Source organism: Muntiacus reevesi, chromosome 8 (assembly GCF_963930625.1).
Source record: "Muntiacus reevesi chromosome 8, mMunRee1.1, whole genome shotgun sequence".
Classification (NCBI taxonomy): Eukaryota; Metazoa; Chordata; class Mammalia; order Artiodactyla; family Cervidae; genus Muntiacus; species Muntiacus reevesi.
In genome coordinates, this window is record NC_089256.1 from 31,404,283 (window position 1) to 31,418,642 (window position 14,360).

The 14,360-nt window shown below is 35.1% G+C and overlaps 1 protein-coding gene across 3 annotated transcripts in view; it reads left to right on the forward strand.

The window, feature by feature from the left end:
* Window positions 1-14,360, forward strand: part of CAPN7 (calpain 7) — a 45,313-nt gene that overhangs the window by 12,167 nt on the left and 18,786 nt on the right. For 2 of the 3 annotated variants that reach the window (XM_065943179.1, XM_065943177.1), the window contains exons 7-12: window positions 4,829-4,955; window positions 5,732-5,817; window positions 7,070-7,163; window positions 9,016-9,162; window positions 10,533-10,639; window positions 11,351-11,471. In XM_065943179.1, coding sequence (XP_065799251.1) covers window positions 4,829-4,955; window positions 5,732-5,817; window positions 7,070-7,163; window positions 9,016-9,162; window positions 10,533-10,639; window positions 11,351-11,471 — 682 coding nt within the window. The remainder of the gene's footprint in view (window positions 1-4,828; window positions 4,956-5,731; window positions 5,818-7,069; window positions 7,164-9,015; window positions 9,163-10,532; window positions 10,640-11,350; window positions 11,472-14,360) is intronic. The other variant, XM_065943178.1, reaches the window with a different exon arrangement.

A 14,360-nucleotide genomic window follows, 5' to 3' on the forward strand; every position in this document is an offset into this window, starting at 1 on the left:
AGATCCAGTTCAGAAACAGGGTTCATTTTGAAAGTGTTAGCATAGCCTTTCAGGACAGTGGCAGCGTATGTCAAGAACCCTAAAATCATTGTTTCAGGACTCCCAGGTTCTAGTCATCCTAAGGAAATTAAAATTGGGCCAAAGATGTCTATCATAAGAGCCTTATCAGAGTGTTTGTTACAGCAAAAAATTATTGAAACAAACTTGGTATCCAGTAATATCGGAGTGATTGAATAATGGCATATTCATATTATTCTGTTACATACTATGTTAGCCATAAAAAAATAACTCTGAAAAATATAGGGGAAATGTTTTTAATATATAAAAATTTTAAAAGATAGAAAATTATAAATACATGATATCCAAATTTTATTTTTTTATGTATTTATACATATAAAAAATGAAATGATGTAAAGTGATACATCAAAATGTTTACAATGGTTATCTCTAAGTAGCAAAATTAAGTGGTTTACTTTTTAAAACATTTTTATTTTTTAAAATTTCTACCATCAGCATATTTATTATAAGAAAGCATCAGGGAATTAAATGCTTATTGTGTACAGAATACATAAAGACTATAAAAACAGAAGACCTGCTCTCACACTTCTAGTGTTTGTTGTTCTTGAATGGGCAGAAGGTAGACATCTCAAGGCCAGTAAGTTATCAGCATAAGGTTTTCACTCAGGCACCTGTGTGATGCTAGTGGTTAATCTGGATCTAGGAAATGATCATATGCAGATGACACCACCCTTATGGCAGAAAGTGAAGAGAAACTAAAAAGCCTCTTGATGAAAGTGAAAGAGGAGAGTGAAAAAGTTGACTTAAAGCTCAACATTCAGAAAACTAAGATCATGGCATCTGGTCCCATCACTTCATGGCAAATAGATGGGGAAACAGTGGAAACAGTGTCAGACTTTATTTTTGGGGGCTCCAAAAGCACTGCAGATGGTGATTGCAGCCATGAAATTAAAAGATGCTTACTCCTTGGAAGGAAAGTTATGACCAACCTAGACAGCATATTAAAAAGCAGAGACATTACTTTGCCAACAAAGGTCTGTCTAGTCAAGGCTACGGTTTTTACAGTGGTCATGTATGGATGTGAGAGTTGGACTATAAAGAAAGCTGAGTACCAAAGAATTGATGCTTTTGAACTGTGGTGTTGAAGACTCTTGAGAGTCACTTTGACTGCAAGGAGATCCAACCAGTCCATCCTAAAGGAGATCAGTCCTGGGTGTTCATTGGAAGGACTGATGATGAAGCTGAAACTCCAATACTTTGGCCATATCATGCAAAGAGTTGACTCGTTGGAAAAGACCCTGATGCTGGGAGGGATTGGGGGCAGAAGGAGAAGGAGACGACAGGGGAGGAGATGGTTGGATGGCATCACCGACTCGATGGACATGGGGTTGGGTGGACTCCGGGAGATGGTGATGGACAGGGAGGCCTGGTGTGCTGCGATTCAGGGGTCACAGAGAGTCTGACGTGACTGAGCAACTGAACTGAACTGAACTGAAGACGCTTATAGCACTAACATTAAGGGCACAGATTCCAGACCCATGCTGTCCAGTGTCGTATCCTGTGTGACACCATGCAAGCTTTCTAAACTGCTTCAGACTTTAAAGTAATAACAGAATCCACCTCCTGGTGTTACTGTGATGATTAAATGAGTTAATGAAATGTAAAGCACTTATAGTGGTGCTTGTTCTATAGAAAGCACTTTGTAATAAGAATTAACTGTTAGAAAATAACTATCTTGCAGAATACTAAATTATATAATTTAGCTGTACATTTCAAATACTTTAAAAATGTTTGACCTGTGATTTTACTTCAAGAAACCAATTTTAAAAAGTATTTACAGATCTAGTCAAAGATTTATATAAAAGATAGTTAGCAATATTATTATACTTATGAAAATGTAAATCAGTTATTCTAGGATGCCCTTAAATGGCAATATCCAAGTAGAGATATAAACTTGTAGTTCCAATCTTTGTGTAACAGATGAAGATAAATCATATTTTTAGTGCTCATACAACAGAATGTCCCTAGAAAGAATTTTATACACTCATGAACAATCAAGTTTTCAAAAAATTAAGTAACAGGGGAAAATGCTTACACTGTAATTAAAAATATAACTGTCTTATAACTATCCAAACAAAAATATAACTGTCTTACCACAGTTGTTAAAATGTAACTCCTCTAGTTACTGTGCCCTTGGCAAAGCTGGGATTTTACGTTGTGTTTGACCCCGTGCTCTCTGCTTGTCCTGCATGTAGGACCCTGAGCACCGTGAGGACAGAGAGTGCACACCTACACGGTGTCCCGAGTGGCGGTGCTCAGTGACTACTTACCAAGTTAGTTAAATTTTAAGAAAAATCAAGTAAAATTAAATGTTGTAACTGGCAAGATTTTTCCTTTCTTGTTTTCTGGGTTATTTTACAGTGAGAATAATCAGAAGAAATAGTGACAGTAAACATTTCAAAATTCAAAGATAGCAGACTGATGGCAAAAAGCTCCCCAGTGTATGAATGTTTGGTTAGAAAGACTCAGTCCAGTTCACCTCAGTCACTCAGGCGTGTCTGACTCTCTGTGACCCCATGGACTGCAGCACGCCAGGCCTCCCTGTCCATCACCAACTCCTGGAGTTCACCCAAACCCATGTCCATCGATTCGGTGATGCCATCCAACCATCTCATCCTCTGTCGTCCCCTTCTCCTCCTGTCCCCAATCCTTCCCAACATTAGGCTCTTTTCCAGTGAGTCAGCTGTTTGCATGAGGTGGCCAAAGTATTGGAGTTTCAGCTTCAACATCAGTCCTTCCAATGAACACCCAGGACTGATCTCCTTTAGGATGGACTGGTTGGATCTCCTTGCAGTCCAAGGGACTCTCAAGAGTCTTCTCCAACACCACAGTTCAAAAGCATCAATTCTTCAGCGCTCAGCTTTCTTTATAGTTCAACTCTCACATCCTTACATGACCACTGTAAAAACCGTAGCCTTGACTAGACGGGCCTTTGTTGGCAAAGTAATCTCTGCTTTTTAATATGCTATCTTGGTTGGTCATAACTTTCCTTCCAAGGAGTAAGCGTCTTTTAATTTGATGGCTGCAATCACCATCTGCAGTGATTTTGGAGCCCCCAAAAATAAAGTCAGCCACTGTTTCCACTGTTTCCCCGTCTATTTCCCATGAAGTGATGGGACTGGATGCCATGATCTTAGTTTTCTGAATGTTGAGCTTTATTTAATCTTTTTTAGAAAGATTGGGTGACGAATTTTTTTTCTTTTCTGGTCATGTATTATAAATTATAAAGTATTTTAAATATTTCAAAGTTCTAAGAAATGAATGTTAAATTTGGTAATTCAGTGGTGACTTTTGAGAGAACAAGTACTAAGAGTCTTGGATTTACTGAATTATGGTTCATATGGTGGATTAATAATATTGAGTAATGTGATTATAGATTTGAGTCAGCCTTATTTTTTCTCCTCAAACTTTTGTGATGGCAGTTCTTAAATTCTTCTAATTTCATTCAGCTCACTGTATGTTTCCAGTCAGGTCCTGTTACTACAAAGGTACAAAATGCTGCCTAGAATGCTAGTGGTTCTATGCGATGTATGAGGTGATCATCAAAAAAGTTTGAGAAGTGTGTATACCATATTATACTCCAAGAGATTTCCAGTAAATACTGGCTTATTAAAGGTTTAGAGGTGTCCTTCCAATGGAAAAAAAGAAAAAATACTTCAGCCAGGAGTTTTCAGATCACACATCACCACAAAACCCTCTTTCTCCTAATGTCTGTCAACATTCTGTTTTTTAAAAAAACATTTTTTTCAGGTTGCGAATCATTCACCTTATATTAGCCTATAAATCTTTCAAAACCAAAGATTTGTTGCCCTTGCTCTAGAAGCACTTTGAAGAATGGCAGACTTTTGTGCTGTACATTAATTATAGAGAAATACTTCACATATTTTCCCTACACATTTTGAGTAGAGAGTAACGGATAAGGTGCTGGATTTGGCACCAAAGACCAGGAATCAGATACCCTTTCTTCTGTGTCTTAGCTCAACTGGTCACAGCTTATTTGATCACTTGAAACTTTTTCTAAAAAATTTGCTCTAATAAGGAATCATTTTGAAGGTTAAATGAATAAGATATGTAAAATATTTTGTGTGATGCCTAGCACATGTTTCGTGTGTGGGTATGTGCTCAGTCGTGTCTGACTCTTTGTGATGCCATGGATTTGTAGCCTGCCAGGCCCCTCTTTCCATGAAATGCTCCAGGCAAAAATACTGGAGTCGGTTGCCATTTCCTATTCCAGGGGATATTCTTGACCCAGGTATCAAACCCGCATCTCTTGCGTCTCCTACATTGGCAGGCAGATTCTTTACCACTGTTGCCACCTGTGTATTACTCAGTAACTAGGTATTCTCATTATTAGTCCTGCAGAGATGAGTTTGTCAAGAGCCAACATAAAGATCTATAGCTTCCGTGCTTCTTTTGAATGAATCAAATGGCTCCATTTTATTGAAACTGAATTTCTTGAATATAACCATGCTCAATTTAACTTTTTAAAGTATATTCTTAAAATAAATATAAGAGTTTAGTTGCTCTTCTGTTGTCAGTTATCTGTGTACTTTTTTTTTTAATTGGGTTGGATGATCAGATTGAATTCAAGGTCAAGTGTAAAGAACCAAATTTGGCCAGAGAGTTTTTTTAGAATTTGCTATATAACTGTGATCACTATACCAAAAAAAAATTCTCTGGGAAATTTATTCTTGTTTCTAAGTCATTTTTTAAGGTTAATTTTATTATTTAATTTTTATTATCACCTCAGTGATAGATGTGGCAAGTTACCATTATCACCTAAACAAAAAGCTACATTTTCTAAATGGGTACGACCAGAAGACCTCACCAACAATCCTACAATGATTTATACTGTGTCTAGTTTCAGCATAAAGCAGGTAAACATTTATTTTGTATAATTTTATATGAAAAACTAACATCTTAAAGTAATTCGAATATACATTTGCCTTTTTTCTTAGGTTTTTATTTATTCAGATGCATTAGTATGATTGGAAAAATTATTCATCTCGCATTTGACTTCGACATATTGAGATATAACTCTTGAACAGTTATAGATTTTTGTGCACCCTATTGATATATGCTTGCAGATGAGAATAACTGAGAATCTGAATTTTATGTTTGATGAGAGAATAAATAGAAAAGACAGAAAGGTATTGGGCTTATTTAAAACACTTCGGCAGTAGAACAACTCTGTGACTTGATTATAGACTTTATTAATGACACATTAGCCCTGAAGTCATAGATTTTTTCACATTGGTATGAAAATAATGCTCCTGAAATACTGTGATTCAAATTTTTTGATGTGCGTATTGATTTTAATTTGTCATTGTAATTAACCAATGTTTTTTAAATGCCTGTAATTTTTTTGTCATTAAAAAGTGTAATTCAATTGAATATGCTTTTATTCATGTAAGAATGCATCATGCATATTTAATTATTCTAAAGTAACTTAATTGAAATGCTTGTTTTTCCGGGAATTTGTATGAACAAAATATGTTAGTTGGCACTATGGCATTTCAATTTTATTGTTTTCCTGTTCAAGCAGCAGTCAAGATATTTAGTATAAAAAGTTAGACTCTGGATGCAATGCTTAAATATTGTGGTAATGTTGAAATTGCATGAGTAAATGAATATTAATAATTCTTATTAACAGACAATAGTATCAGATTGTTCTTTTGTGGCATCACTGGCTATCAGTGCAGCTTATGAAAGACGATTTAATAAGAAGTTGATTACCAGGTAGGATTTTATATTTGTCCCTTTAGCCCTTTTCATGGAATTGTCTCTTCTCTTAATTGGAAATTAGAAGCTTAGGGTTTGTCTGCACATATCACTTAGAATGTTATGGCCTTTGTGTGTTAAGCAGATGGTTTGTGAATGTGGAAGGATTTGCTAAAACAATCTAAGAATATATGCACATATAGTTAGAATAATATAAATGAAATAAATGAGTGGTCAAATTAAAATCATATTTATAATTTGACTGTACTATATAGTAGCCACAAGTCTCATGTGGATATTACATACTTGAAATGAGCTAATCTGAATTTGGATAGGCTATAAGTGTAAAATGGATTTTGAAATCCATTTTGATTTTGAAAACTTAACACACAAAAACATATCTGTTGGAAAATATCTCAAATTTTTATATCATTTACTGAAATAATGTTTTTAATGGGTTAAATAAGACATTAATATAAAACATTATATAATACAGCATTATATGGGTCTGTAATATAGTACAACATATATAACATTTTTGTTGGCTAGAACAGTGTACTGAAATGTTACCATGAAATACTTTTTCTTTCAATTTTTGGAAATTTTATTAGCTTAAAGTTATTCATTATAAAAATTAAGCATTATAATTTTTTTGTACAGCTTTTCCTGACTTGTTTTTGTTATGTTAAGTCCTGAAAGAAGAAAGGTAAATAGATACAGACCTTAGTTTGAAGTCATTTGCCATCTTGGATAAACAGAGCATGTAAATGAATAGTATGCAGTTTGAAAAAGAAAATTGATACTGATAGTTTCTACAGGTATCTCACTAGATAATTTTGTGTACTTTATCAGCGCTCTGCTGACTTTATCTCTGTGTCAGAGTTATAGTTTCCTTAGTTGTAGTTAACTGAAATGGTCTCTTTATGTTTTAGAGCCAATAGTAGATTATTTTAACTAGTTTAAAATATATCCACTTACTAGAAAATTTATTAGAGGATATAATTAAAAAAGAGCATTTTTCAGAATATTATGAAATGTATGCCCTACTGTATGATCTCCTACGATACTGTCTTCATTTATTTATATTAAATAAAAACTTTGAGGTGAAATTCTTTTTCTATTACAGGTCTATTATAGACAAATATTCTTACATTTATTTTCGTAAAATTACTAAGACAATAGCATATGTCTAAATAAAATTAATATTCTGCATAGTAGTTTATATTGAATATTAATGTTGGTATTTCACCATTTCTTTTCTTTACTAAAGCATAATTTACCCTCAGAATAAGGATGGTGAGCCAGAGTACAATCCTTGTGGAAAGTACATGGTAAAACTTCACCTCAATGGTGTCCCCAGAAAGGTGAATAACGTTTCTCTCCATATCAACCCCTTCTCTCTTCCCTACCTTTGAATCTTGAGTAGAGTCATTAAGCAATGTTATTTATGTAAACATTTAAAAAGTCAGTTTAGTTGATTTTGGCTCTGTGATATTATACATATTACTATCAATAACATCATCAATAATAATTAAAAATAAAAAATGATGACAAGCATAAAGTCTTTTAAAAAATGAGTTTGGGAAAATTTATAGAAAGCTCCAAGAAGTAGCATTGAGCTTATGATTGCTTATGCTTAAAATGAATTTTAATCTGGTGGTCATTAGTTACCTTTTTGATTAAAAAGACATCAGACACACTAAGTCCATTAGAACAATTTATGTGTGTAAATCAAGATGTAAGACACCTTTAATATTGTTTTCCTTTGTGAAATAGATACATAGTTTTAAATTGCAAATCTTTCTTTAAGGATTCTGAACCATGTTGTAAGGGCCTTGTTTTGTTAGTTTTCTCCAGCTCCTGTCTACTCATTAAGTCTGGGGATCAACATTAGTATCACTTGGGAATTTGTTGGGCTTCCCAGGTGGTGCTAGAGGTAAAGAACTCTCCTGCCAATGTAGGAGACACAGGAGACATGGGTTTGACTCCCTGGGTCGGGAAGATCCGTGGAGGAGGGCATGGCAACCCACTCCAGTATTTTTGCCTGGAGAGTCCCATGGACAGAGGAGCCCGGGGGCTACTGTCCATAGCATTGCAAAGAGTCGGACACGACTGAAGCGACTTAGCCTTCATGCATACAGGAATTTGTTAGAATTTCTGAACTTGGGCCTCATCCTGGACCTGCTGAATCAGAATGCACATTTAAACAAGATTCCACACCATTTCTGTGTGGGAAACTTAGAAGTTACTCTCTAATTGAATAAGAATCAAACTTTAGTGTGCACAGAATCATTTGGAGTGCTTGTTAAAAAAGATTCCTAGGCTCCACCCCCAAAGCATCTGATTCAGTAGGTCTGCAGAAGGGCCAGAATTTGCATATCTAACAGGTTTCTAGGTGATAGTGGTGGTGATGTTGTCTGAGAACAACCTTTCAGAATGACTGCTCTAGCTGACTTCTTAAGAACTAAACAATTTTCCCATCTAAACAAAATTGTTGAGAATGGTTTTTCTGAACTATAATTTGTAAATAATCTCTGGTTTAAAGAATCTTTGAAAATGCAGTTGCATGTAACTCTATGGCTGATTCATGTCAATGTATGACAAAACCCACTGAAATGTTGTGAAGTAATTAGCCTCCAACTAATAAAAAAAAAAATTAAAAAAAAGAAAGTGCAGTTGCATAGTTTCTCTATTAATAGATCAAAATTCTTTTTATCCACTTGTTTCCCAAATCACTCTATAATGTGAATTAGAGGCTGCATGTTTGTGGTGATTACTTCTATGCTTCCATATTATTTAAATATATTTTTTTAGTCATAATGTTTTACTACTAAGTACAGCATGAATCTTTTTGCAGATTTAGGGTACTATTGTTATTTACCTTAATAGTGAGAGGCCCTTTTATAATTGTTTTAGATATAAAGTACATTTCTAGAATCCATAATAACTTTGTTGGTAGATCCATAACATTTTCCAACTGTTGGCTCAAAGTTAATACCTGAGAGGGAGATCAAATTGTAAACCTTAAGAAAGGCATCACAAAACATTTATAATTGATCAGTTTCCAGAAATAGAAAACTACCATTATCTTAGTAATTGACATAGCATACCTTTTATCATGTATTTTATCAGTATAAGAGGTGTGGAAGTTTTTTGATAGAAAAGATTTTAAGATATTTCATACCACCTAAGGAAATTAATGTTCTCTTTCTCCAGGTGATAATTGATGACCAGTTACCTGTTGATCACAAGGGAGAATTGCTGTGTTCTTATTCTAACAACAAAAGTGAATTATGGGTTTCTCTCATAGAAAAAGCTTACATGAAAGTCATGGGAGGATATGATTTCCCAGGATCCAATTCAGTAAGTAATAAGATGATCCAGACACAGGCTTATGCTATCTAATATGGTTATTCTGAGTTTGAAAGATTATAGATTATGTGTTTGGCTTAAATGAAGACATTATCAGCCCCTGAAAAATATTGATCAATCACTTATTATGGGAGTGCATGTTTTCTTTTGTAAGATTATTTGCACATTGTATAGATTTAGTATTCAGGAAAGCCTATAGTGTATGTGTCTACTGTTCTGGTGGGACACAGGGCCAAATAAATGTAGTGTCCCTTTCGAAACAAGCCTCTGCAAATCAAATGGGTGAGTCATATTGTCATCCTTGTGTATCTTTTTTTTTTTTTTTATAAATTCAGGTTCAAGGAGTTTGGGGTTAGTTTTTCCCAACCTTAACACAACTTTTTCTGTAAAATCAAGGTATCTGCCAGTGTCCTTTAGTTGTCAACTATTGCCCTATGCCAGAAATTATTCAGACTAGCACGACTTTAAATTATAACACTAATCACCCTGTGTTCTTAGAAAAGGTATTTACCCTTTCTTAGGTTCTTTGCTTGTCTGTAATATGAGGATAATACCCACCTCTCAAGAACTGTAAAGATTAAATGAGGTAATATACCCAAATCACCTATTTCTTATATGTGGTTAGTGTCCTCACCTAGTACCTGGCCTCCTCCATCCTGCTGGTTCTTATAATGCTACTCAAAGAGTGTATAGGTCATAGTTAAAGGTAGAAGGATGTTAAAATTTCTTCCCAACCTCCATGTTCAATTGCCCTGTCCTTCAAATGTTTTAAGTTTAGCTTTCTAATCCATTGCCTGTTGATTTACCGAGTCAGCTTAGAGAGGGAATGAGCATAAATGCAACTGTCATCATCATCATCAAAGCAGTTTTTTCTATTAAATGGTTTGAGTTTTCATCATATTTACCAGTAAATGTATTCCGGAAAAGCAGCAGAGATTGTAAGGAAAAGACAGGCTTGTGCTTAAATCCAGATGGGAATTTGAGTTAAGTAAGAGGTTTATTTTTCTGGAGAAGGAAAATGCAGCCCACCCAGTAATAAAAGATTTATTATCCCTGGAGAAGGAAATAGCAACCCAGTCCAGTATTTTTGCCTGGAAAATCCCGTGGACCAAGGAGCCTGGTGGTCTATAGTCCACAGGGTCACAGAGTCGGACATGACTGAGCATACACATACAAGAGATTCATACTGATTTTCCCAACCTTACTTACTACTTACTTACTTACTTACTACTTACTTACTACCTTCTGATTTATTCCTATCAGAATCATCGTGTCAGATGAGTGAGATTTAACAGTTTATCCTGGGGACTTATTTAAGAGCTTGAAAACCACAGTGACAGTGCTGACTGTTTATGTTGCAGAACATTGATCTCCATGCCCTGACTGGGTGGATACCAGAAAGGATTGCCATGCATTCAGACAGCCAGACTTTCAGCAAGGATAATTCTTTCCGAATGCTTTACCAAAGGTAAACACTTCTCTCTCTTTTGTACTAAAAGAGGCCATTTAAAAACTTCATGTCTTGTTGAGAATGGATCCTGCAGAGGCTGTCATTTTCAGTTATTAGGGACATTGTGTTTTTAAAATATTCACTTAATGTACTCGCTCCAGCCAGCCCTCAGTGATGTTTACAGTTAATCCAGATGGTAGATAATCCAAAACATTTGGATAAAGGAATATTGGAAAGGCTATTTTGTACGTCCTGAGTACTTACCAATTTGAGGGAAGGTGAGAAAAGAGGAGGGTGAGAACATAAAGATAGCTTAAGCCTTAAATGAATCATCCATGTGAAGAACTGGAAAACTGTCTTGAAACCAGAAAGCTCAGTGATTTGATAAATAAAATGATATGGCTTTGGGAGAATGCATTTGGTATTTCCCATCTTCACCTTTATTTGTAAATCATTTGAAAATTTAGCATTTATTTTTCTTCATTGATAGGTTTCTGAGAATTAGTTTGTCTAAAACAGGGAGGGAAAACAAATAAATGTGATAGTTTTTTCTGATTTGCTGTAAAATAAAAATGTACTTCACTGGTGGGTGTTGAGAATAGCCTGTATTAGAAAAGATTTCCACTTCGTGGAAATTTTCATGTAAACCACAAGACGAAAGGAAGGATGGTGTAATCTGAGATACAGATGTGTTTACCTTTGGTTATTGATCTGTTGGGTCCATTCCAGATTTCACAAAGGAGATGTCCTCATCACTGCGTCCACTGGAGTGATGACCGAGGCTGAAGGCGAGAAATGGGGCCTGGTCCCCACACACGCGTACGCTGTGCTGGACATCAGAGAATTCAAGGTTCCGCCTCACATTTCATTTCCCTTGCTTTTCTCTTTTGCTAGTAAAACATTGCAAGCATTCCAAATAACATATGAGCTTTTTAAATATGGATAAGTCAAGATTTAGACCAAGTTTGAAAACCATTCTACCTGTTAAACGACTTGACCTCTACCACTGGAGGTTATGAATAAAAAGGTGGGAAATGTAACAATAGTGGCGGTACAGATATTGACAATGGAACAGGGATGTTGTATGCCTCTTTTTTTTTTCCCCATAAAAGTAGTAGGGTTGAGGTGAACACAAGTCCCTCAAGGTTCTGGGCTGTCTGTTGGCTTTGGAGCTCAGTCACAATGTCAGACTGTAGAGCATTCAGTGAATACTTGTGCACAGACAAAAAATAAGAGGATACCTATGAATAAGAAACATGCAAGTCTTCCTAGCAGCCCTTGCATGCTGTGAGGCCTTTTTCAGACCCTTTCTCTGTGTTCTGATACTGGCACATTAACTTTATTACTTCTCGTGTTACTGGTTAGTTATTTTTCACTGAAAAATATGTCTGTACAATGGATTAGAAAATATAAAAGTCATTAAGGAAAGAGCTCTCTTTCCCTCATGGTATAGAAACTAAGCTGTCTAGTTACTGAAAAGTTTAACTAGCTGTATATTCCAGTCTTCCTGCTTAAACTTACAGAAAGAAGTAGTGATCAATCACCAAGAACGGGGTACTACTGTGTATTTAAATTGATTTTCTTATGTGGCACATGGAACTGTATGAATTATGAAGGCAATAGGGATGTCCTGCAACATTTAAAAATTTATAGTCTTAAAGCCACTATTGTGCCACTAACCATTCTGTATAGAATTGTCTCACACTAAAAGTGGCATAAAAATTGACTGTATAAAGCAAAAAATTTAAAAATTTATGTGAGATTAAATAAACTGAGATATCTGTGTTTGTTCAGGAATGTATTGTGCCACAAAAACCAAGTAAAACATTGATAATAACAGTTGCTATTATTTAATAATAATTTTACTGTTAGAATATCCTTTGAGATAGTTGTTAATGAATGTGTCTGGCAAGAGATTTAAATTTAGACAATGAAACAATATGAAAGTAAGCTTGAATGTGAGGAAAATTTCTGTAAAGATACATCATTTATTTCAAGAAATAAGTATTTGTTCTGATTGTTTAAGAGAAACTGGAAAAATAACATATTTAAGAGAAAAATAGGTACCTGTGGTTTGACTTGAAAACAAAGCATTAAAAAATTACTAAATTTCAGTGAAGTAAGCTTCTCAAATAATAGCCTTGTTAAGAATCAGTAGCATTATTCACACAGTATCAGTTTGATGTGTCAGTTATTGTGTAGTGATTAAGGTTGCTTGTTTTTTTTTATACTTTATTTTAAATTGAAGTGTGACAGATGTGCAGCCCTGCGTGGTGAACGGCATGGTGATGTGATAGTTCCGTACATCACAAAATAGTCACCACAGTCAGTCACCATCTGTCACCATACGAAGTTATCCCAGTATTATTGACTGCATTCCCAGTGCTGATGGAGAAGGAAATGGCAACCCACTTCAGTATTCTTGCCTGGAGAATCCCATGGACGGAGAAGCCTGGTGGGCTACAGTCCACGGGGTCGCATAGAGTCGGATACAACTGAGCAACTTCACTTTCCCAGCGCTGAACATGTCATCCCCATTGCCTGTGTATTTTGTAGCTGGCAGTTTGCCTTTTTATCTCCCTCGCCTATTTTACTCACAGTCCCCCCACCCCATCCCACTCAGGCAACCACCTATTTTTCTTCCATATCTGTGAATCTGTTATTGTTTGCTGATTTGTTTTGTTTTTTAGATTCCACACATAAGTGAAATTTTCTTTCTCTAACAGTTTCACTTAGCATAATACGTATTCCCCAGGATCCATGACAAATGGCAAGATTTCATTCTTTTTTAATATACAACATTTCATTGTATATATGTATACCAGTTTTGTTTTATTTTTATCCATTCATCCATCAGTGGACACTTAAGTTGCTTCCGTATCTTGACTCTTGTATATAATGTTGCAGTGAACATTGGTGTGTATATGTGTTTTTCAGATTCGTGTTTTTATTTTTCTATGGACAAATGCCCAGAAGTGAAATTGCTTGATCATATGGCAGTTGTGTTTTTAATTTTTTTAGGGGTCACCATACTGTTTTCATAATGCCTACACCCAGTTTACATTCCCACCAAAAGTGCATTTATTTACATCCTTGCCAACATTTGTTATTTGTTGTCTTTTTTACTGTAGCTGTTCTGACAGGTGTAAAGTGATATTATCCCATTGTGGTTTGCATTTACATTTTCCTGATTAGTGATGTTGAATATCTTTTCATATATGTGTTGGCCATCTGTCTATCATCTTTGGACAAAATGAATGTGCAAGTCCTTTGCCCAGTTTTTAAATTAGGTTCTATTTTTCTCATGTTGAGCTGTATGAATTCTTTGTATGTTTTGGATATTATCCCCTTATCAGATATATTATTTGCAAATATTTTCTCCCATTCAGTAGGTGGCCTTTTCATTTTGTTGATAATTTCCTATTTCCTTCACCTTACAAAGTTTTATAGTTTGATGTAGCATTATTTGTTTGTTTTTGCTTTTGTTTCCCTTGCCTGAGGACACAGATAAAAAATACTTCTAAGGACCATACTGCTTATGTCTTCTGTCTTCCTCTACGAGTTTCAGGACTTACATTTAAGTCTTTAAATCCATTTTGAGTTTATTTTTGTATATGGTGTAAGATATTGTTCCTGTTCCTTTTTTTAACGTGTAACTGTCCAGGTTTCCTAACACTATTTATTGAAGAAACTTTTTTTCCCTATCTGTATTTTTGGCTCCTTTATCATAAATTAGTTA